Consider the following 24023-nt stretch of genomic DNA (forward strand, 5'->3'; position numbering starts at 1 on the left):
GTGAGAGATATAATGCCCTAATGAAATTTGATTGATTAAAATGATCACTTGGCACAATTTTTGACAGAATATTAGGGGAATTTACGTTACAAATTTAAAGAATATATTCCAAACGTAAAGATTAAAAAGAGACTACCAAAAACGGAATACGTAAAAAATAAAAAGGTATGGATTGGAGTATTGTATAAATTCCCATAAATAGAAGTGTTAACACTTTAAGAAAAATGGTCGTTCTAGGCATATGTAACGATTACAAAACGGAGGGAGTAACATTTGTTTTTCTGGGGTATGTAAAAACAATAGGTCATAATTAGTATACGAATGACTTGTAATCTTATGATGTACAGTACAAAATCAAAAGAGAATGGAGGAACTATTTAAGGAGTATAAATGCAAAACTGCATTTATTTCTTATAATTGATTATCCCTAGAATCTGTAGAATTGCTTCTAAATGACTTGTAATCTATGATGTACAGAAACGACTACTTTCTGTGATCGGCCGTTTTGGAGACGTTTCGGAAACGTGAAATGCTGAAACGCATTTCGAAACGGCAGACAACCGTGTCCTCTAATGGCAATATGTTTCACCAACTTATCAGATATAGGGATATGTGTTCTAGGTTACATAAACACGTTTCCAACATGGAGATTCGAAAGAATTGCAGGTGGTCTCCCAAACACAGATTTGACGAAGCCATGAATGTTTGTTTAGATTTAAAGAAAAGCAAGCAGGGAAGGGGGAAGGAGGCACGACAAACATGAATTGGGTATGGGTGTAGGGACCACTAAAACCTTTATTTTATTTTTTGATAAAGTGGGACAACTCAAATTTACCACCTATTAGTGATTAATATTGTTTCCACTTATTTTATTCCGTATTTTATTTGTTTATTTTTGGTTTGATAAAGAAAGAAAGTAAACATTTTATTTTGTTTTGGAAATATTTCATTTAATTATATATTTTGATTTAATTAAATCCGTGTCCCCGTTTTTCACAGTTTGTGAATTTGTCGTTTCTCCGTTTCCATGCAAACTAGCTTGTACGGAGTAATTGATAAGGCTAACGGTGGAAAGCAACATATTAACCACATCAGAAGAGTATAAACCATACAAAACACTCTAAGGCACACAAGTAACAAAAAGGCTGCAATAACTATAAAAGAATTTTGAGAACAAGAATTTTGTTTTTGTTTACTGAAATGCTTTAAAAAAATAAAAAATAAAAACAAAAAAACAAAAAAAAAACAAGAACTACACTTACTTCCACATTTAAAAAATGTACTTCAAATGAAATATCTACAGCGGTAGGAAAGGCTTGGGATCTTTTGAGAAATCTTTGCATGGACAGATTTATGTAGTAGCTAAAAGCCAACCGATTTCGGTATAGATGAAATTTATAAACAAGACTGCAACCAGCTACACCTTGCCCCAGATCATGTGGATTAGGCAATGCATAACAGGAATCAAGTCGACGAAAAAGACAATATACATGTTAAAAGCGTCAGTGATCAGAAGACTTTGAAAACTCGCTGCTGAGTTGAACCAACTAGATAGGGACAAATGATGTCAACCTGATGAGAAATAAAAATAAAATTGACAAAGTATTACTAGCATGGTCACAAATCTCCACTATATACATTTTCTGTCCAGGTAGGTGGTCAGGACATGTTCCCTCCTCTCTCTTTGCCAATCTTTGAGCATTGCACCATCTTATTTAGCCCAATAAAAAAAGGATAAAATATTTTACACCAAAAACAAAGGAAATAGTATTTGGCAATGTTCCAAATATCAGAACTTAAGGAAGCAGTATATTATTTACATTATAAAACATCCTAAATTCTACTCACCTCAAAGACAAAGATGTTTACAGACTCGTTATCTGGTACAGAATCACGCCCCTGGCACCGAATCTACAAGAAATTTTATAGATCAAATGATACACCTAATAAACCAAGGAAATTAGATCTTTAAGGGAAACTTTGAGCAAAGGTACCTTTAAATATTTAAGACCTTCTTTCTTAAAATCACTCGATGAATAATACCGATCTGTATTTGTCAAATCAACTATCATACCAATCTGAAAAATAAGTATCTACGTCAGTCATTTACTACGACAGTTTACCATTCATTTTTCACACTGAAGGGAAGACAGGATGACGACTTAATAATTATGTAATGTGGAGAAAAATTCCAATTTAAATCCAGAAAACTAATTCATACTAGGTCCTGAGTCAAGGACCTCATAAGAAGAGCATCAGGAAACATCAATTAGATTCCTGCAATCAACATGAGTCTCTCAACAAGCTTGATCAGCAATTCTATCTTTGTAAGTGTTTAAAATAGATCTAATTTTTGCCCACTTTCAAGAAAGCACAGAACCACAGAAAATCCAAGAGACAAAAAGTTGCAATCTTTCCTTAGAAGTTCAAGCCAAAAATATCGCAAAATGCCACTTGTTCAGTTATCAACTAAACTAAGCTTTTTGAACTTCTGAAGATGTTTGTGGTCTGCGGACTCAGCCTCATCTCCCATTTTCCAGAAACAATAAAGAATACCACGAGAAGCACACCAAGTGGGTATTTCCCACATGCAATAGGTGAAACATGGAAAAAAACAACATGCCCACTAATGCATTGAATTACCAATCAATCAGGCAATGAATTTAGAAGAATTAAGCATGATCTATCTACCGGCGGGGAAAAGAAGTGACACTCATCCCTAACCCTTCTCAAATTGAGCTAAATTAAAAACAAATTTGAGCCGTGCTGAGTCGGTCTTTCATATTACAATGTTCTCTTCACCTTATTTCAGAAATTTATTCTTTATACTTGTAAGAACCAGAGTCAGATCATACCACACAAAAGAGATTCAGACCAAATGTACTTATTACAAAATGCCTTTAATTACGTATTACTCCCTCCTTCCCAGAATATGTTCAAACTTTCCTTTTCCATAAGTCCCTTCACACTTCCACTTTAGGAATGACCACACCAGAATGTTCATATTCTCTCTTACCACTACAAAACATGTTTGGACCCACACCCTATCTTATCAATACTAAAAAAATACCCCACTAACTATTACCGTATCTACTTTTTCAACAAAACAAGAGGGCGTTTTTTCAGGGCCTTTAGGAAAGGGAAACAGAAACAACCCCCTTCATTTCCTCTTTTATTGTTTGTTTTCCAATTTAAATCATTCCCTTTACCCCTCTTCTTCCCCCAATTTCCTCTACCATGATTCCACACCAAACCCCCCCCCCCCCCCACAAGGTAATCAACCATTATCCCAAAGTCCCCTAAACTCAAGACGAAATAAAACACCACAACCCACAAAACAACCTCCAACACCCGAAAACAACCCCCCAACACCGAAAACTTCACCCAGGTCTAAAAGTTTCCTTCGATTGAGCGAGAGGGGAAGGGCGATGGGTGCGGTGGAGTTGTGTGGCAACGACGGATTAGTGGAATGGGGTGGCGCTGGTCAAATAGGTGGCGTAGGCGTGCAGCGGTGCAAGGTCGAGGTTGTGCCTATGGGGTGGAGTGTCAATCGAGGCGGTGGTCAGGAGGTGGTGGTTGCAGGTTGGGAGAGAGAGAAGGATGCTTTTTTTTTGTTTCCCTTTTCCTCTGTAAACAAACACCTTGCAGATTTGGGGTGATTTTCATTCCTTTCTCCCTCGATCCCTTTCTTGATTTCACTCCCTTTACCTTATGCAAACCAAACGCCCCCTAACAATTGACACCCTAAACAACACTAAAAATTTGTGCAAATATGAACGGTAAACACCTTTCCAAGATGGAGAGAGAAGTATATTATATAAATTAAACATTTAAGAAATACATATTGAGACAATTAAACAAGTTCCATACGATAATGATCTTTCTTATAGCGTAACTGAATTATTCATAGTCTGCTTTATTTTAGGTGAAGAGAACTTACCCTATATGACTCAAAAAAGACATACTTCCTATGTTCACATAATCTACTTTGACTATCAATTGTGATTTATACTTAAGAAAAAATATAGTTATGTGGGGTCTTGTTATAACCGTCTCATTGTAAAGATTTATAATATCACATTTTTACAACTTTTTTACCCATTGATAATTAAAGATATTAATGATTGAAATATTGTATTGGAAAACGTGATAAACTAAATGTGTCAACTAAAAAAGAACGGGGGAGTATTATATTGTCTAGTTGTACTAGATCTCCTCTCTTCTAAACTCCATGCCTTTCACTTTTGTCTCTACTACTACCATAGATCAAAGCCGCGGTATCAGTCGCGGTCGCGATATCAATCGCGGAGTTTCGATAACGGAAATGATACGTTAGTCGTGGATCGTTCGCGGATTACGCCTAGGAATTTGAAATCTGAAGAAAAAAAAGCCCCATGTCAGCCCCACTCACTACCTAGTACCTACCCTAGTCCCCCTCCCCTAAACCGTAAACGTGACATAATTAAATGAATTCCTTTGTCCACCTTTTCTTTCCTCTCTTGTTTTAGATCTGAAAATGGAGTTCTCTACTCTATTTTAGTGAAGTACTGAAGTTTCTCCATTTCTTACGTTTTTCCCTTTCTTTTTGTCGAAAACATAGGGAATTCAGATGAAAACTGAAACGATGTGAGGCTAATAACATTTGATGCAGACAAAATTGGTTCGGATCGGTTGAACCGGTCGAGATCTCGCTGTTTTTAAAAACACCTTTACAACTCGGGATATCTCGTATCGCCAGCCTCCAAAACCTAGTTAACAAGGGCGATACGAGTTAACTCGGGCAAGTTTTTACACCATGGCTACTACAGACAAAGGACATCCAGAATAGGCAAGACAATGAGATAAACAACATGAAGTGCTAGTCGCCGAAAAAATACGACCTCCAAAATGTCGAAGGATAAGTGGGTATTCTAATGGTTCAAATAATAGAACCATATTGGCACATGGTAGGACTCAGACACCAGTAGGCAAAGAGTGGAGTGTATAAAAAGGCTCCCTTCCAACAAAATAGAAGGGTCTAAGCCTCTAAGCGCACCAAAGCCATATGGATTTTGCTTGCGCCCCGTGAAATGAGCACACTTAATAAAATGTACAAATTTGGTGAAAAAGAAGAACTTGTGTGCCCAAGTGCATCTTTTGGTATGACTCGCAAATTCACCTTGGCTTATTGGCTAGACCAAAAAAGGCACATGACCTATGTCGCTTTGCGCCTCATCTATACACTGACCCATGCCTTTTACTTTTTGTCTCTACTACTACCATAGATCAAAACCGCGGTGTCAGTCACGGACGCTATATCAATCGCGGAGTTTTGATAACGGAAACGATGTGTTAGTCGTGGATCGTGTCGCGGATGTCGCGTAGGAATTTGAAATCTGAAGAAGAAAAAAGCCCCATGTCAGCCCCACTCACTACCTAGTACCTACCCTAGTCCCCCTCGCCTAAACCGTAAATGTGACATAATTAAATGAATTCCTTTGTCCACCTTCTCTCTCCTCTCTTGTTTTAGATCTGAAAATGCAGTTCTCTACTCTATTTTAGTGAAGTTTCTTACGTTTTTCCCTTTCTTTTTGTCGAAAATATGGGGAACTCAGATGAAAACTGAATAGATGTGAGGCTAATAAAGTTTAATGCAGACAAAATTGGTTCGGATCGATTGAACCGGTCGAGATCTCGCCGTTTTTAAAAATACCTTTACAACTCGGGATATCTCGTATCTCCAGCCAGCAGACAAAATTGGTTCGGATCGGTTGAACCGGTCGAGATCTCGCCGTTTTTAAAAACACCTTTACAACTCAGGATATCTCGTATCGCCAGCCTCCAAAACCTAGTTAACAAGGGCGATACGAGTTAACTTGGGCGAGTTTTTACACCATGGCTACTACAGACAAAAGACATCTAGTTTTTACACCATGGCTACTACAGACAGTGAAATAAACAACATGAAGTGCTAGTCGCTGAAAAATACGACCTCCAAAATGTCGAATGATAAGCGGGTATTCTAATGATTCGAATAATAGAACCATATTGGCACATGGTAGGACTCAGACACCAGTAGGAAAAAAGTGGAGTGTATAAAAAGGCTCTGTTCCAACAACATAAAAGGGTAAGCCTCTAAGCGCACCAAAGCCATATGGATTTTTCTTGCGTCCCGTGAAATGAGCGCACTTAATAAAATGTACAAATTTGGTGAAAAAGAAGAACTTGTGTGCCCAAGTGCATCTTTTGGTATGACTCGCAAGTTCGCCTTGGCTTATTGGCTAGACCAAAAAAGGCACATGGCCTATGTCGCTTTGCGCCTCATCTATACACTGACCCCTCCCCCCATACACCACCACCCCCCACCACCACCACCATGGTTGTTAAATAAGGAACTTTGAGGAACAACTTATGCATTTTCATTAATCTTCATAAGAGCACCTTGGTTAAATATTCAAGGGTGAAATTGCTAAAGCATGTCAATATTTATGTTATGCAACATTTGACTTTTGTTAGAGGTTGTGGAGATTTTACAACCTTCTGATCTGATACTGATCTCTTGTTTTGTTACTAGTTTATGAAACAACTCAATTTTTTCTAAAAAACAATGAGCTGCAAGCCTACTGGGAAAATTTAAGAGAGATTGCTAAAGATATTGTGAATAAACACTCATTAACCCAGCCAAAAGTCCGGTCACTTGATCAATTGGGTACTTGATACAGCCCCAATTCTCTACGGTTGTTCAAGCAACCACCAAACAAATATAATAACAAAGAAAAATAACAATTGCATCTATCTATTGTCTGAATAACCCTAGAAAATAGTTGGAGCTACCCGGTCTGTTATGGAACAGTCTTCACCAAAAAAGTAATTACTATTGAAGCCCACAACAACGTTCTTGGAACTACTACAATAATTTCCCCTACATATGCACCCATTTGGATATCCTCCATCACACTTCCAATCATCATGTGCTTCTTAAGCCTTAATCAGAAAGAACATGACCCTACAAGAATCACAATTTGCAGATTGGAGACCGGATGGGATCACAAACCAGCGCATGCCATTCAAATATTATTAAAGGACGCATCATACTTATAACATGTAAAAGGACAATAGGGGGGAAACTAAAATACTCAATGATTTTATTGAACAGGGGTTCTTTAAACAAATTGACAAGAGCTTCCACAAGTAAACTTGTACAGTTAAGTAACAAACTAACAATATTTGAATTAGCTCCACCACAACTCAAAAGACATAAACGACAGAAAGAAGACCCAAGTATGTATACTAAAAAATTATGCATTGATTATGGGCCAAAAACATAAAAAGAAACCCAACCTCTTCAGACAAAAAATTAGTAATTCCCCACGGCCCCATCAAAACTCTAGTAAAGGACTTTCAAAACACTTCATAATCAATGCTCAAACTTGGGAGTAATTTAACAAGATAAAGACACTGTTACTTAAGTACCTAACCACCCCTCCCCAACACACACACACGAGGTGATCCGAAAAAAGATATAAGATAAATGTGGTCCATTTTTTGCCTATTTAACAACCCCATTCCTATACTAGAGAATTAGGTAACTGCTTGAAACTAATAAGTTAACATATACGCTTCTAATTGACAAAGTATAGATGCTAAGCAAGAAATTCAAAGAAGGAAATGCAGACTCCACTAAGTCCAGATCACAATTTTGCAAACCAAAAAAAACAAAATTAAATTGTAACTATATCCATAAAACTAATCAAAATTTAAAACAAGGCATCCAATGCTACCTTATTGGGTAATATCTCTCATCAGATAAAGCACTCTGACAGACTGACATGATCACCAAATAGGAGAAGTAAAATATTATGTACTTTAGTTCGAATTGCTTACTTTAAAAGTCTTCACTCTTAGCAAATGAACCACTTGACGGAAGGAATATCTTTTGCCGGGACCAACACAGTCATTAAAACTTTCATCAAGTGGAACTTTAGATGGGATAATAAAACCAACTTCGTGCCCAAAGTTTGGACAATCCAACCAACCTGAATATCACAACAAAATGTATTCCAAAAATGTGTCATACAAAGGGGAAAATACCATAGAAAGCCAGATTTATAGGTCATGCAGGGAAGTGTTTCCAGTATCCATTAAACATATTGCCAGCCAAAATTTCTAAAAGGTTCATTTAATCTTGCTCTGTATACACCTTAGCCGGGTGCCTTAATTGTTTACAAAAACCTACAAATAACAAATGTGTTCTCGACATTAGCCAGGACAACAAGTGTAGCACTTCTGTTTTTGTTATAAAAAAAAGGACAAGAGTAAATGGACCACATTAAAATTTCACCACAAAAAAATATAAAAAAATATAGCCCAGGTTAGAACTAAGACATAACATAAGCTCCTAAACAGTGATTCTAACAGAATCCAGTTGATAACCTAAAAGCTCAGTCAGAAGCTTACCAGGGGGTAGCCTGTTTCTTTCAGTTTTGAACTTCTTCAAGACAGGCCCTTCATCACGCTCCAAGGGACGGGTTACCCGCATTGGTCTTTCATCTATTGGATCTCTTTTAATTCGATCCCTTCTTTCTTCTCGCTCCTAAATAATAATGGTTGAACCCAATTTATCATAGCATTTCAAAGTCAAACAAATTTACAAGGCTGAATCATCAATCAAGTATCATGCTAGACACATTAAGAATATGACTCATCTTTTTAGACAATTGTAAAACCGTCACACAAATGGCACTCCATTCTAGAAGAAGAAAATCGAAAACAAAATCTCATCACAACATTGCTTCTGTTTTTTATGAGTAGCTACAACATCAAAGTTTTCATGAAATATTTTCAGCTTAAGCTCTTTACTTTTTCCTGTCACTAGGAACTGAAACTTCAAAAAGCAATAATTTCTACCAAGTCCCCAGGATGAGGAAGGATAATTTAGCTACCACCACCAAGTGAAGATCCTGCTAACGTCAGGTGGTGGGAAGGACAAGATGCAGACAACCTTGCCTTCTATATGATTCTTTAAGAAAGCCTTTGAAGGGAAGTACAACAACAATAAAGACCAAAAAAGCAAAGAAAATTCCTAGACCCACAAAATGTACATAAAGAAAAAGTAGACTCAAAGCTAATCCCCATTCCCATGAATTTCAGTGTCCCTCCACAATTAGTAAATTACAAAGCATAATGTAAGATTCTTTAGTTTTCCCTCATGCTGCCAGTGATTTGAATCATTTGACTTCAACAATCATGACTTTTACAAGAAATCTGGGTCTAAACAGCGAGGACCTATGTTACTCAGACACGGGTGTCGGTGTCGTGTCCGACACGGGTGTCGGAGTATCCGACACTTCGATCTAAATATTTGCAGACACTCCGACACGGTCAAAGGAGTGTCTTGACTTGTTTTTTAGACACCGCTCTAATACAAAGTGTCGGATAAAAACACGACACTTTTTTTTTAAAATATAAAATAATTGTTAAATTAAAAAAATGAATATTAAAATATTAATAAAAGCTACTTAAATATTAAATGCAAAATTTATTAAAGTAAACTAACAATAAATGAAATACAGGAAAAAAAAAAAAAAACTAAAAAAAATGAATGGGAAACATACTCCCAGGCACGTGTGTTTGTCACCACTCTATAATAAATGAAAAACAACAAAAAACTAAAATAAAACATTGAGTGGGGAAGGTAGGCAGAGGCACGTGGGTTTGTCTACTTCCCACACCACACCTTCACTTTATTAAAAAAAAAAGGTAAAAAAAAGAGATAAAGTTAGAAACTGTCCACCGTCCCACCCAGGCAAAATTGCAGAAACAACTCAAACCCCAAAACGACGGGATTGAAGCCATGGCTGTGGTTTCTCAAAGAGTTAGTTTTCAACGAAAAACAAAATTGAAGAGGGCATTCAAATCGTTTTTTCTTCTACAATAAAAGCCCCAACAATATTTTTCTTATCTCGCCTTCTCCGACCGTCAATTACGAGAGCTAGGGTTTCGAATTCTTCAAGATCTAGTGTCTTTGGTTATTGGTAAGACAAATTTAGCACCTATGATGTACTTTCTTTTTTCTCCTTCCGATTCCGACACTGTATTCCGGACACTTTTCCGACATCGGTGTCGACACCTCCCCGGACATGTGTCGCGGGTCGGGTCGTGTCGACACCGACACCAGCCGTCCGAGGGAGTGTCGGAGTAACATAGGCGAGGACAATAACAAGAAGAAGGTTACTTCTCAAGTGAGATTAAACGAACAAATGGCTCAACAAAAAGTCTGCTATTTTTCATCGGACCACATGGATTTCCTGTACATTTCCGGAAAGGGTTAGTAGATTAATTTTCTTCAATTTCAATCTTTTGGATTGCTGAGGCTGATACCTACATAGCAAGAGTCTTTTACGTGACTTCGTGTCAAATGCTTTAACGCCAAATCATGTGGCACACTCTTCACTATATGGGAGCAAGGGGGCAAGCCTAGTGCCGAAGGGGTCTGTGTGCCCTTAGCAAGCACAAGAAAAGCTTCAATTAGAAAGGGGGTTGCCGACAAGAGTGAGGGACGAGGGTTGATTAGGGCGTCTATATGCGTAGCAGACACAAGCAAGCACACGGTAATAGTTTGTATTTGCAAGCGTTTAGAATGGCAAGGGTTGAGGGGGTGGATACAGTCAACAACAAAAAACTTTCATCATCGCCCTCTAAACAACCTTAATTTTAAAGTCACTGGGATTAGGGATTATAAGTCAGTAATATAATAATAGAATCCAAAGACATAAAAACTTAAAGAAAAGTCCTTAAAAGATATGTTACTGGAACTCTTCATTTTACCTCAAGTACCCGTGGTTCCTCGACACTCTGACATGGGTACACACACTTCGACACTTCATTTTCGACTTAAATTATGGACAATTTTCACAATTTCGCCGAGTTGGACACTTGGACATGTACCGATGTTTGACACTAGTACCCGCGTCCAAGTAACATAGCTTAAAAGCATTAAATATGGAAAATACTAGTAAATAAAAGGTTGGTTTCTAACACTCCACGTCCCCGGCACTGTTCTCAACATTTAAAGTCCTAAACTCCTAAATTTTAGACCACAATCATACCGGCAACAATAGAACTCGGACTTCTCTCCAACATGAGTTTAGTGTTGTGGAATGATAGAAAGAAATATTTGGCTAAAGAATTTGATCCGAATAACTTATTTTGGGTTTGAAATATTTGAATTGTCTGGAAAAAACTTATTCCGACAAAACTTATCTATCTTAAATTATTTTGTCTAAGTAAGTCAAAATAAGTTGAAGAGAACATGGACTAAGGGGGAGGAAGTTTGGAGTCATATAGTAACGTTTATGCAGCGCAAACAATACCAACTTGGTTCTTTTACAATAGTCCATTGCACAATGTAATCTATATCACGTCAGATCATTTGTATAACACATATTGGCCATCAAACTCAATTCTAGTTAAACCACATTTTTTTGGAAGATCCATATTTTAATTTCGAATAACAAAACGAAGCATTACCCACAAAGTTATTGTACCAAGGGATCTCAGTACACAAGACAAACCTCAGCCAACACTCATATGGTAAAACAAAACTTTTTTCACATTTTAGCCTGTAACCTTGAAGGATTAAATAATCAAAATCATACCAGCATTTCCCAAGTAATGAGAAATCTCATGATTTCATGAAAGACAAAGAAAAAACCGGGGGTCATAAAATTAAACAATATCATAGTCCATAAATGCTTTGGCAAAAACACATTGCCTTAAGAAGCTGATCTTACAACTAGTAGCATTTATTGTATAGAAGACCTCGCAAGTATCTCGAGTCCATAGTATAGTAAACAGTATAGTAAACACTATCACTATCATAGAAGCATCAAATGGGGTGTGAGTGTGTGACAAGTTATTTCAACAAGTACATATACAAGAATTGTGTATTTTCCTCAAAAGATGTTTAATTTCCTCAAAAGCAACCAAAGAAAATATCAATCAATCGACTTATGAATTTGAACATACCCGCCGCATGGTTTGAACAGCAGTCTCTATGTTATCATTCCGAGGCACATCTTCACCAAAATGATTTTCACAATACTCTTCATCGTCTTCCGGCAACGGTGAGACATTCAAGTCCATTACAGTAATAAATCAACACCAAGCATGAACTGAGAAACAGGCCCGTCCTTGAGCCAGGTCAGGAGGGGCGCCCACCCTGGGCCCAAGTACACACTAATTAGACATACAACACCATCAAAACAAAGCCAATAAATATCCCACAGAATATACTTAACAATTTGAAACCATCACATCAGGCAAAATCCGATCTTCAAATACAAATAAAATAAACAGAAATTCCAAAGAAAAAAAATCGATACAAAATTGAGAAGCGAAGAAAATACATACCAAGAATAGCAGCGGCAGATAAGTATGGGTGGTTGGCAGAGACACCGCCGACTGGAGGTGCTGATACAACTAGAAGATGGTGGTTTTGTCGGAGGAGAGTAGTTAGGGTTCTAAGAGGAGGAAGGAGATGCAGGGAGATGGAGCTAATTGGAGTTCGAAGAAAGAGAATTTTCAAATGGTTATTTTCTCCTTTTTTTTTCAGAAAATAGTCCTAGCACACTAGCACGCAAGGTGTCCTAAGATATTAAAATCAATCAACAAAATAAAATCAGCAAATTAGCAGAGTGACGAAAATACACCTGGTAAAAGAAAATTAGCAAAAACAGTATAACAATTAGCATGCTATAATACGATATATGTGTAATTGTGTATAAGTACAAGAAAAGAAATAGGGAAAAATACAAGCAATGAGATTTGAATCCTAAATGGCTTACAATACCAATATAAACTTATAACTAGATTAGATATCGTACACGCACGACTTTGACAATTTTTTCACAAAATATTTAACTGAATATCTCTCAAACTACTGCATAATTATAAGAGCAAGATTAGCGTTAGTATAAGCTAAGACTTCCACATCATCTTTTTATTAATCAGATTCTTGTCGAGACCCTTTCAAATTTACTTAATTTTTCCACTTCACCCCTCGTACTCATTCAAGACTCCTAAAATAAAAAATAAAAAATAATAATAATTGAGATTGAATTTACAATTTAAACGTCTTAAGTAGAGTCTTGGAATTCCAAGACTCTTGCTCAGACTTTTGTCATACTCTTCTACTTAAATGGGAGGTCTTAAGTTAATACTCATTAAGACTATTGCTCAGACTATTGCTCAGACCGGCGCTAATCTTGCTCTAACATTTTTAACATACTCGTTTAAATTTATTCATATAATATGCATATTTAAAATGCTAATATGGTAATTTGATCAAAATATTGAGTGATATATTTTCTATTATTAATATAGCGATTAGTCTAAAATATTACTAACTTAGAACAATTATTATTACGTCGTAGCTATTATTGTCATAATTTATAAACTTAATTTTGTTTCCATACATAAATAGTTAATAAAAAAAGGTAGAGAATAAAAATAAATAGATACACTTTTTTGGGAAAGTGGTTTTGGCGAGAAAAAATCGCACCAGGAATTGACACGTGTCATTCCTGGTGTCTCTTTTAGTATATAGTAATAGATGGTAGGCTTTGGAATATTTCCTATATAGAGAGAGAGAGTTTAGCCCGTGTGATGCAAGGATTCTATTAAATTGTTAACTTCAAATAAAACTCTTATATATATACCAACTGCTATATAGATTAGATTAGTGTTTGATTTTGGATTGAATTTCATTTTAGATTTTTTTTTTTTAGGAAATTCTCAATGGTAACCCTATCTTATTGCTCTTTCTCAATGGTAACCAATTTTTTTTAAAATTATCAAGGGTGATCTCGAGTTTTTGAATTTTATCAAACGTAACATTAATGTGAGTTTCTAATTTAAATTCCTGTTAAAATGAACTTTTAATAACCACGCTCAACTTATCCTACCTTTTTCCATTATAATACCTTTATTATACTAATTTTATCAAATTAGTATAGTACCCGTGCGATGCACGGTTTATAAGTATTTAAATTTATATAAAATATGGTAAACAGTTATCATCAAATAGAGTTTGTACTTTGTAGATATTATCCAAATTAAAATTAATGATGGCTAAATTTGTTATTGTTTATTCGGTGACTTATTAAACAATTAAAACAATTAAAAGAAATAAGGGTACATAGATAAAAAAATAAATTCCATTCTCATTCACCACTTGTGTCAAGCATAAAGTTATCTCATCCACCCTTAACTTCGATAGTAAGACCCACCTAATACTCGCACGATCGTCTCATCAATCTCATTACCCGATCACATAACACCTACCTACACCATATACTTTATTCAGTTAGAGATGACTTTGCGGCGGGGTGAAGCCTGCACACAGCACACACGTACCCACCTATAATTCTCATCCCCATCTTCTCCATCCACGATAGAGATGATACCTACTCCTCCCAGTCCCTGTCTTGAGAGGTACAAAATAAAATGCATCCTCTCTTCATCACCCTCCCGTATCCAGACCCGCCTGAAACCCACCCTAGACTCAACTTTTTTCTTGTAAGAGAGTTTGAATTTTAAAACTCTATTAAGGGGTCTCTAGCAATTCGTTTGTCTGATTAGAGTAATTGAGTAAATAAAAAAACATTATAATATATAAGTTAGTAGTATTTTTTTTATATATTCATAATCAAGTATATGTAGGATTACCTATGTGTGCGGGTCCAATCTAATTAAATTCATCCTCGTCCCGTCACCCGCAAAAAATACAAATTTTAAACCCATCAATTACAAAACTTTCCTCCATCCCCGCCCACTTAGGGAGGATGCACAGGGAGATCTCCCAGAAAATCTCCCCCTTAAACTTTCAACTAACTTTTTTTTGCTTTCAACTAACTTCTAAAATCTTGACATAAGTTTATTACGAAGTATTAAAATTGATTGTATTAGCTATAATATTGATAGAAAAAAATATTTTAAAGTAACATACATAATTATGAGTGAGTATTCTCAAATCCAATCAATTCAAACTCGCCCCCACCAAAGTGGGTACATGTTATCCTTATACCCGTCCACCAACAAAAAATTAATCTCTACATGTTAGTCAACATTAGTCAATCATCTACGTTTATATTTGTTGTCAGCCCAATCTAAAATACAAACTCGCCCTAACATCAAATGTGATACACCATTTACATATATAAATTTAATATTGCAATCATTTACATTAATATATAAAAAATATTTAGTTGTTGCAAACATATTAATAATAAGGAAACTTAATCATAGACCTGATGATTTCGGAAATAGTTAATTACAATATATTATTCAAAATTTCAACTCATATGTCTTTAGGACTTCAATAATATGAGCGAATAAATTATTATCCGTGCCCCGTATAAAAATATTACAATAATGAGAATGTAGCCAAAGTTCTTTTTGATATTTAAGATTAAGATAGGCTACTGGTTAGGGCCCAACATAAAAAAAGTACATGGTTAGGGGTCTCATTTTGTTAGTTAACATTGGGCATATAGTAATTTGTTTTTCCACCCTTATTCATATTTTATTGATTTTCTAATTTATTTGTATTCTAATTAGGTTAAATTGTTTTTTACCATCTAAAAAAATTGATAAACTATTTTTTAGCACCTAAAAAAAGTAAAACTTGTTTTTTACCACCTAAAAGTAAAAACAATTGTCTTAAGTTTACCATCTCTTAACTACAAGATGGACGAAAACTTTATGTGAATTAATAGGAAGCAAGGGAAAATGGTGGCTTATCTACATGAAAATCGTGGGAGAAGAGAAGGAAATAAAAAATATAGTGGTTGAAATGGGTTCATATAATGTTTTCGTCCATCTTTCCGGGTAAGAGGTGTTAAAAAAACAATTTTTAATTTATTTTTAGGTGGTAAAAAATAATTTTTATTTTTTAGGTTGTAAAAAACAATTTGTCAATTTTTTTAGGTGGTAAAAAATAATTTATCCTTCTGATTATGTAAGTACAAATCTGTATACTACTCTTACATTTTTAAAAATATCCTACTATGTACTCCTTATATGGATTAATTTTTTTGTAAAGTTATAATCCTATATTGGTTATATGCGTTACCAAAATATATAAAATATAATTTACAAAATATTCCCATTTGTAGAATGTAATCTGTTTTTTAGGAAAATAAAATCAAATATTTTATGAGGTGAAAGTTAACAAAATAAATTTAGGATCAAATATTTTACTTCCTCCATTTTTTTTTATAATTGCACCAACTTAGGTTTAATCACTATTCACATATTCTTATATAGTTAGTTTATGTGATTTATATGTAAAGAAAAATATATTCATGTGGAATCTTGTTAGATTCGTCTCGAAATATACTTTCAAATTATCAAAATTTTATAATTTTTTCAAATGTATAATCAGAGATATTAATGGTTAAAATAGTGCATTGGCAAGCGTCAAATCTAAGATGGTGCAATTAAAAAAAATGGAGAAAGTATTTGTTATAATTTTTTGTATATCTATAAGAGAGGCAAGTTAGAGAACGTCATTTGTCTGTTCTTTTTCTCTTTTAGTATAATATGTAGATAGCTAGAACTATATTAGAATAGGGTTATAGTTTGAAACGCTGCGTATACTTTGTATTGGCTGCACAGTTGTGCTCCAATCCGTTAATTACTTATGGGCTGTGTATTTTATTAAACAATCTAATACGAAGTATTAGTTTTCTCAAATCAGTTAATATGGCCATTTATGTATTTTATATATTCTAAAAAGAACACACACCGTGGGCAATATTCTCAGCCTTTTTTGTTGCAATGTTAACATAAATTGCGTGATATTACTGGGTTGTGAAAGATTAATTGCTTTAATTTTTTTAAAACTTAATTGTTTTGTATTACGAGATTAGTTGCTTTACTTTATGAGATGGGCAATATTCGTAGCCTTTTTTATTTGGAATGTGAACATAAATTGCCTGATATTACTGGATTGTGAAAGATTAGTTGCTTTATTTTAAAAAAAAAAATTAATTATTTTATATTAAAAGAGAGGCCAATCAATGAGTGACATTTGTCATCACCACATTGATTTCCTCTCTTTTAGTATATTATATATATAGATAGATAGATGCTATTTTCTCTTATTAATTTGTCATCCAAAAGCTATCAAATTTCAAGCAAAAAGACGATTCAAGTTGTCAGTCTTCTTTTGGGGAAAAAAAAAATCATAGTATTACATCAATACACCTAAAGCATGAGGAATTGATGTTCTCAAAGGCAAGCAAGACAGATTAAAAAGACATAAAATAAAATTTTATTTAAAAAAAAAAAAAAAGGTTACAAGCTCTCAATGGTTCTTAATGATATAAACAAAAATATGAGAATTGGTTAATCGGGACTTTCCACTGCCACGAAAAAACGACTATTCTGTTGGGGGAAACCCACCATCAAAAACTTCCTCCGCCAAAAATCTAGAGTACTGCTCTAGTTGGTCATCAAACAAGAAACATGTCTAGTACACAGGAAACGAAACCCAGATGTCACTACGAATTCAGGGAACTGATCAGCAATAACTAGTATGCTATAGTGTTTGCAGCAGCTTCTAGTAATCTCTTTGCTTCTGTATCTGGTTCAGCTAGTTCAGCTGGAATCTGTCAAGTAAGATAACAAGAATATCAGCGCTTCACATCAAATGAAAGACATACTCAAAGTAAAATCAATCATTTAACTGCAACTTACTTTGTCAAAGATGTTTTTCTTAATAGGAGAAGCCCCATGTGCCAACAGCAACCTTATAACATCCAGATGTTCACCTCGTGCTGCATGGTGAAGAGGCTGCAGAATTCAAAGGGCGGTTAAAAAGTGTTATAAGATTTGTTAAGAATCTGATCTGTTTGAAATGAAGTGTTAACAGTTAACACAGTAGATGTACCTCTTCATACACCTAAACAATACTCCGTAACAGAGGATCAAAGAAAAGCAAAAGGCTTACAAGTATTATTCAGTGTTACTTACAGTGTCACCTTCAACATCAATTGTTTCAAGCATTCTTCTCAAACATTCTGAATCAGAGGCCCTGCTAATGAGAAGTTGGACTATCTCAGTATATCCTGCGATCAAGTTCAAGAAATTATGACACATGATTACATGAATAGTAAAGATTAATAAAAGATGCATTTCTTGCCAATCAAATTCAAATTGAGTGTTTCGGACTCACCCCCTGCACAAGCATCATGCAGAGGAAGTGCTCCATCTTCATCTTTGGCCTCCACGGAAGCTCCTCTTTCCAAAAGGAGCTGAGCAAGTGCAACAAAAATGCATAAGCAATGAACTAACAATATTAGGTTCGGAGAAGAAAAAAAAACCCAGTAATAATAAGCAACCTGAACACAGGCCAAATGTCCATACAGACAGGTAAGGTGGAGAGCAGTATCCCCGTCTTCGACTGGCTCGTCAATGTTGCCATCCAAGTTATCTATACATCCATCACATAGAGGAAAAGATCAATATGAATAGCACTCACATTATCCAGCAAGAACTCTCTTGATGACATGAAAATATCGTCAACATACCTTCAATTTCCAATTACAGATAAAAGGTGCCAAAGAATCAAATTAGCATTACAGACAAACATATAAACCCAACTGCCTTGAAGATGATATAAATATCAAAAACATGGTATGGTTATGATTCTTTCTTTCCCCCACTCTTCCGATTTCAAACCCATAGCTTCGCAAAAAGAGTTCTTAGAGTTTCTAAGTAAAAGAGCAAAACTCACAACATACTCAAAAAGTAAATTATAATCCAGCCATGATATTTAGAACTATCTCCGTTTAGTACTTGTAACATTCAGGGTCCTTTTGTTCATCATAAAAAAACAAAGAAAAACTATAATAGCAAACTACAAAGACAACAAGTATTAAAACTTACATTTTAATCACTTAATACGTAATCAGTCTATTTATTAGAGGGAAGAAACACTCACACTTGATTTATATCACAAGTCAAAAGAAGGTTTCGGAAAATAAAAACATATACACATTGATACGTGACATTTATGTCACTCCTATAAGTAGTTTTTAGTTATTTTTCTACGTCTTTTCCTATACTTTTACCTATTTTTATCTATTTTAACCTTAATTTCTTATTTTTATATAATTTTTTGTAATTTAATTAGCATAATTAGTGGATTTTGCTAGTTATTAGGTCTTAATTTCGTAGTTTATTTATTTTATTTGTTTTAATAGTTTCATACGGAGTAGGTTTTAATTTAGTTTTTGTAATTAATTTTCTATTTCAATTTCTTTTAGCTTCTCGTTTTTATTATTTCTCTTCGCTTTATTTGCTTTTATTTTTTTATTTTTTTATTTTTTATATTTTCGATTCTTCCCTCGTCTTTATTCTAATTGTGTAGGTGAATGTGTTTTTAGTCCCGAGACACGAGGCCAAGCCAATCGCATTATACATGGTCAACAAAAGTTAACTCCGACTTTCAGAATCACAAAACAAGAAATGAGGCTTATCATACACCACACCATCTGCACCAGCTCCAACAAGCTTCCGTACTCCACTTCTACCCGCTGCAACCCCGTTTAGCCAGCCACCTAAACAGCCACGCAATTGCAACATCCCAGCCACTCCGCAAATAGCCACTAAAACCGCAACCAACATTACTGCCCTGCGCCTCCAACATTACCGAACAACATCAGCTCGCCAACACCATGGAAGCCACCTTCTCACCTCCACCACAACAAGCCCAAAATCGCAGCCAAGAACAGCCCAAATACAGAGAAAAACAGAGTAATTCGGTTTGGTCCAACCCAAATTTTGAGTTCGACTACAGAAGTTTCTCCAAATTTGAGGATTTGAGGTCCGATCGAACGTCCCTTGAGTTTGATCAAACATTTGTGCGGTTGATTCTGGTATGTAATTAATGAAATTCGACGGCTGCGATTTGATGACGGTGAGCTGCCATTTAGGTCGTGCAATTGAAGTAGAGAAAGATGATGATGGAGATCAGACGGCCATGATTATGACTGATTGAAGATCGGCGATGTTGATGATTGATGGCGGACAATTATGATGGAGATGATGATGGTGAGAAAGGGGTGCAACGAGGAAGAAGGAAAGGCACAAGGGGGGTCTCATTGTTGGATTTTCGGGGGTTTTATATTCACTTTTCTTTTTCCTTTTTTTAAAAAAAAATCGCCGCTTTTTATTACTTCATTTTATTTTATTTTGAGCTCATTCTTTTTTTAGTACTATAAATACACTCCTACTCTCATTTTTGTATGGGGCGCAATCAATTTCTAGGGTTTAAGGTTTTAGTTAGTTTAGAGAGAGAAACTAAGAAAATTCAAAGAGTGATTGGGGATTTTGATGTTCAAGGGTGACACTTGTATTGAAGTTTCCATAATCGATTAATGAGCATTTATTACTCTATCTCTCCTCATTTATTGCTTTAACTGGTTTAATTATTTTTGCTTAGTTTAATGATTTATGTTTTAAATTAGTTGTTTTAATCTTTATATTAGCTGTTATATTGGTTAGTTTCATGTTCTTTGTTGTTAATTTCTGTAAATTTCCTATTTTTATGTTGATGGGTGTATTGTTTAGGGTTTGGGTGAAAATCTAACCACTACTGATTTAGGTGCTTAAGGTTGATTTTAGGGAGTTAACTTGATTAAATTATTAGTTGATTACTTGATTGATGGCTTAGTCAAAGTCGTTGCATTCAATTTGATCATTTGGGTGGTGATTGACTCTTTGGTGTGGATTTTACTTGACAAACATGAGAGTGAATGTTACGTACTTACTTACGTAGATTCCATTGGTTGGCTAGTGCTTAATTTCACTTGATTGCATGATTTTGTGTGCAAGAGTAACTTGATTATGTGATTGGGGTAGGTCTTGGATTGTCGAAAGAATGTGAAGATGGTTATTTGTCAACTTGCCTCGATTAACTAGTTTTCTTGTTTTAACCTTTGATTTCACTTGCTTACACCTATTTCATGATTGCTTGGTGTTAAATTCCAAACATTAATCTTGATTATCTTGATTTATAATTTAATTTATTTTAGTCACTAGTTATTAGTTGACTTTCCCGAACCCTCTTCGACCTAGCTTATCGTTTGATTAACATAAAGACATAAACTAGTGTGTCCTTGTGGAAGAATAAACCTTGCTATTATATTTGGAATAGTGGTTAGTTAGGTTTTGTTTGATTAGGAGAGGTTAGTAACGACCTAGTTTTCCCCATATCACACATAGGGGTGCTTATGAGCTCCCCGAACTCGCGAGCTACTCGAACCCGACTCGGTCAAAGCTCGGTCAAAACTCGACTCGAATCAACTGTTACGGTCGTTATTCGATTCAAAGAATCTCCGGCTAAGTTCACGAGTTGGAGATAAGCGGACTCGAACCGCTGACATCCGCCACAGGGTAAACCACCGTCTCTCAGGCCGTCCGCCCTGCACCCACCCCCCTAGTATATGCTTCAACAGGAATCGCACAAGGGGAGATTGATACAATCGAAACCTCTGGTAAAATGCCTCGTCACCCCAAAATGAATGAAAGGGGTGATCTCGTAGTTCTTGGTCTGTGAAGATGCGTTGTTAGGTGCTGTAAAGACGGTTTTCAGTGCTGGTTATCCAATTACAGAAGCGACCCACACTAGTGGAAGAATAAACCTTGCTATTATATTTGGAATAGTGGTTAGTTAGGTTTTGTTTGATTAGGAGAGGTTAGTAACGACCTAGTTTTCCCCATATCACACATAGGGGTGCTTATGAGCTCCCCGAACTCGCGAGCTACTCGAACCCGACTCGGTCAAAGCTCGGTCAAAACTCGACTCGAATCAACTCGACTCGAGCTCGAGATCGACTCGAAAATTTAACGAGTCGAGTCGAGCAACTTGATACTCGACTCGAAAAGCTCGAGAAGCTCGAATTATATATACATAATAAAAACTGTTATAAAAATATAAATATTTTATTTTATCATTTTTATTCATCATTTTATGTTTTTTAATTCTTTAATAAAAATATTTTTTTTCTTCCTAAAATGGATGAATAAGTTATTAAGGACAAAAAAAAAATCTAATTCGTCCATATGGATTACACTATTTGGCAGTCAAAATTTCTTCTACCGTTACTCCAACGTTGGTACATAAATAAGGGAGGAAAGAAGGAAATAAGTATATTCATTTTGTCCCACATGGGTAAATAAGTGAGGGAGGAAAGAAGAAAGTGTTATATTAACTTTGTCCCACATTGGTAAATAAGTGAGGGAGGAAAGGGGAAAAGGGTTATAAGTATTACTTTTGAGTATGAAAGTGTACAAATCACTTCCATTGGGCTTTCATTTGGGCTAATGGATATATTGATTTGGGGTATAAACTTACTTTTTATAAGATTTAAATTTGATTTAAGTCGAATTTAAGCTCAATTTTGGGTTTTCAAGTCGATTACGAGTTGAGTTTTAGCTCGAGTGCTTGTGTTTTCGAGCCGAGTTCGAGCTTGAGTTTAGTTTTGGAGCTCGGCTTTGAGTTTTCGAGCTGATTTCGAGCCGATTTCGAGTCGAGGTCGAGCTCGGGTTTAGTTTTCGAGTTCGAGTCGAGTTTGAAAATTTTAGGCTCGCGAGTTTTCGAGTCGAGTCGAGTTTGACTATGAGTTTTCGAGTTCGAGTCGAGCTTAGCCAAACTCGAGCTCGACTCGGCTCATTAGCATCCCTAATTCACACATACTAGAAGACATTGCTAGAGGTTTGCAAAAGAAGAAACATGCAATAGTGAAAAACTTCAATTTCAGTAATTTTATCAACCTTGGCAGGGACAATATTATCAGAGTTTTAATCTTGATCACCAGTATACAAAGAACGTGGTTTGTATTTCTTAGAAAAGAAAGAAAAAAGAAAGTGATGTCTCTTGGTTCCCTTTTGTTACTGCACATGATGCAAACGAATTATGTATACTCCCCGTAATCAAATTTACTTATTCAGCTTTAACAAATTGTTACATACAGAATATCTCCAGAGTGACAAAGAACAACAGTCTAATTTTAGCAAAATGACTATTATAATTACTATTTCTGTTATTAGAACCTTTTTTAGGGGAACTGTTGTTTTAACTTCATTGAAGACCTACCCACTTATCCCGCAAAATACACTGAAAAAACCTAAAATTCTTTTGTAAAGCAATCAGATTTCTGCAATTTCCCTATTTTTTATGTAATTACTTAAAATGTAGTTGGACTACTCTCAAATTTTCATAATTTTTTTTTTCTACCGACAGAAGATTAAACATATTAATGGTAGAAAAGTTGTGCGTTAATTAGCTTGAAATCAAGGTGTCACAACTAAGCTAACGTTAAATACATATCCAGAAAGTAAGTCTCAGGTCAATAACAAATACAAATATGAACTGAATTCCAGTTAGCAAATGCTGCAAAGCTCGGATAATCGCAAATAAACCCAAATGAAGCATATAATTGAAAAAAGAGAAACAACACAAATATGATTACTATTTCAGAAATTCTCCTTGAATCAATACAATCTTGACAAATTAAACTTTCAAATTTTTTATACAGGACAAAAGATTAAAAGCGGGAACATAAACCCTAGAGAGAGATAATTGAAACTGAAAGAGCGAAAATAAAAGAAAGAAGAAGAGGAGACAGAGAGAGAGAGAGAGAGAGAGAGAGAGTTAGTACCGAGAGCGAGGCGGAGGGCAGGGAGGTCGCCGGACTGAGAGACGGCGGCGAGTTGGCGGAGGTGGGGAGGAGTGTCGTCGAATTGAGCGTCAACGACAAGACCATCTTCTTCGAAGAGGCCTTCTTCAACGTCGTTGTCCTCGTCTTCCCGCATCCCATTTCTTCGCCCTGGAACTGCCATCTCTGATATTTTCTCTCTCTCTCCAAAACTTTTACAGTGGCTGCTTCGAACTTATTATGGAGTTTTTAGTTTTAACATAGTACCCGAAAAATCATACGGGGTTTGGACCGGGCTTGAGTAGCAGAGTAGCGCAG

The 24023-nt window shown here is 35.5% G+C and overlaps 2 protein-coding genes across 4 annotated transcripts in view; both read right to left on the reverse strand.

Annotated features, from left to right (window-relative positions):
- The window catches only part of LOC110804970 (uncharacterized), a 32037-nt gene extending 19434 nt beyond the window's left edge, over window positions 1-12603 (reverse strand). For 2 of the 3 annotated variants that reach the window (XR_008920670.1, XM_022010567.2), the window contains exons 1-6: window positions 12391-12603; window positions 12007-12199; window positions 8437-8572; window positions 7864-8015; window positions 1995-2078; window positions 1849-1911 (exon numbers count right to left, since the gene is read on the reverse strand). Coding sequence is in view for 2 of the 3 variants with exons in the window: in XM_022010567.2 (XP_021866259.1) it covers window positions 1849-1911; window positions 1995-2078; window positions 7864-8015; window positions 8437-8572; window positions 12007-12123 (552 nt within the window). In the remaining variant the exon portion in view is untranslated. Of the gene's footprint in view, window positions 1-1848; window positions 1912-1994; window positions 2079-7863; window positions 8016-8436; window positions 8573-12006; window positions 12217-12390 lie in introns of all 3 variants that reach the window. The other variant, XM_022010566.2, reaches the window with a different exon arrangement.
- Window positions 12604-17326: 4723 nt separating this feature from the next.
- On the reverse strand, window positions 17327-23942 carry LOC110804976 (uncharacterized). Its single transcript, XM_022010573.2, has 6 exons — window positions 23709-23942; window positions 18384-18475; window positions 18218-18296; window positions 18016-18110; window positions 17740-17835; window positions 17327-17651 (listed from the first exon to the last, which is right to left on the reverse strand). Exons 1-6 carry the CDS (start codon window positions 23887-23889, stop codon window positions 17574-17576), a joined length of 621 nt encoding a protein of 206 aa, XP_021866265.1. The 5' UTR covers window positions 23890-23942; the 3' UTR covers window positions 17327-17573.
- Window positions 23943-24023: the final 81 nt, after the last annotated feature.

Source organism: Spinacia oleracea, chromosome 5, assembly GCF_020520425.1.
Source record: "Spinacia oleracea cultivar Varoflay chromosome 5, BTI_SOV_V1, whole genome shotgun sequence".
Lineage (NCBI taxonomy): Eukaryota > Viridiplantae > Streptophyta > Magnoliopsida > Caryophyllales > Amaranthaceae > Spinacia > Spinacia oleracea.

Excerpts from the sequence above, each read along its gene's own strand:
- LOC110804976 (XM_022010573.2), bottom strand. The coding sequence starts at position 23,889 with ATGGCAGTTCCAGGGCGAAGAAATGGGATGCGGGAAGACGAGGACAAC. Across the intron at positions 18,297-18,383 it reads GACATTTGGCCTGTGTTCAG|CTCCTTTTGGAAAGAGGAGC; the intron begins GTTGCTTATTAT and ends GCACTTGCTCAG. Across the intron at positions 18,111-18,217 it reads GCATGATGCTTGTGCAGGGG|GATATACTGAGATAGTCCAA; the intron begins GTGAGTCCGAAA and ends ACTTGATCGCAG.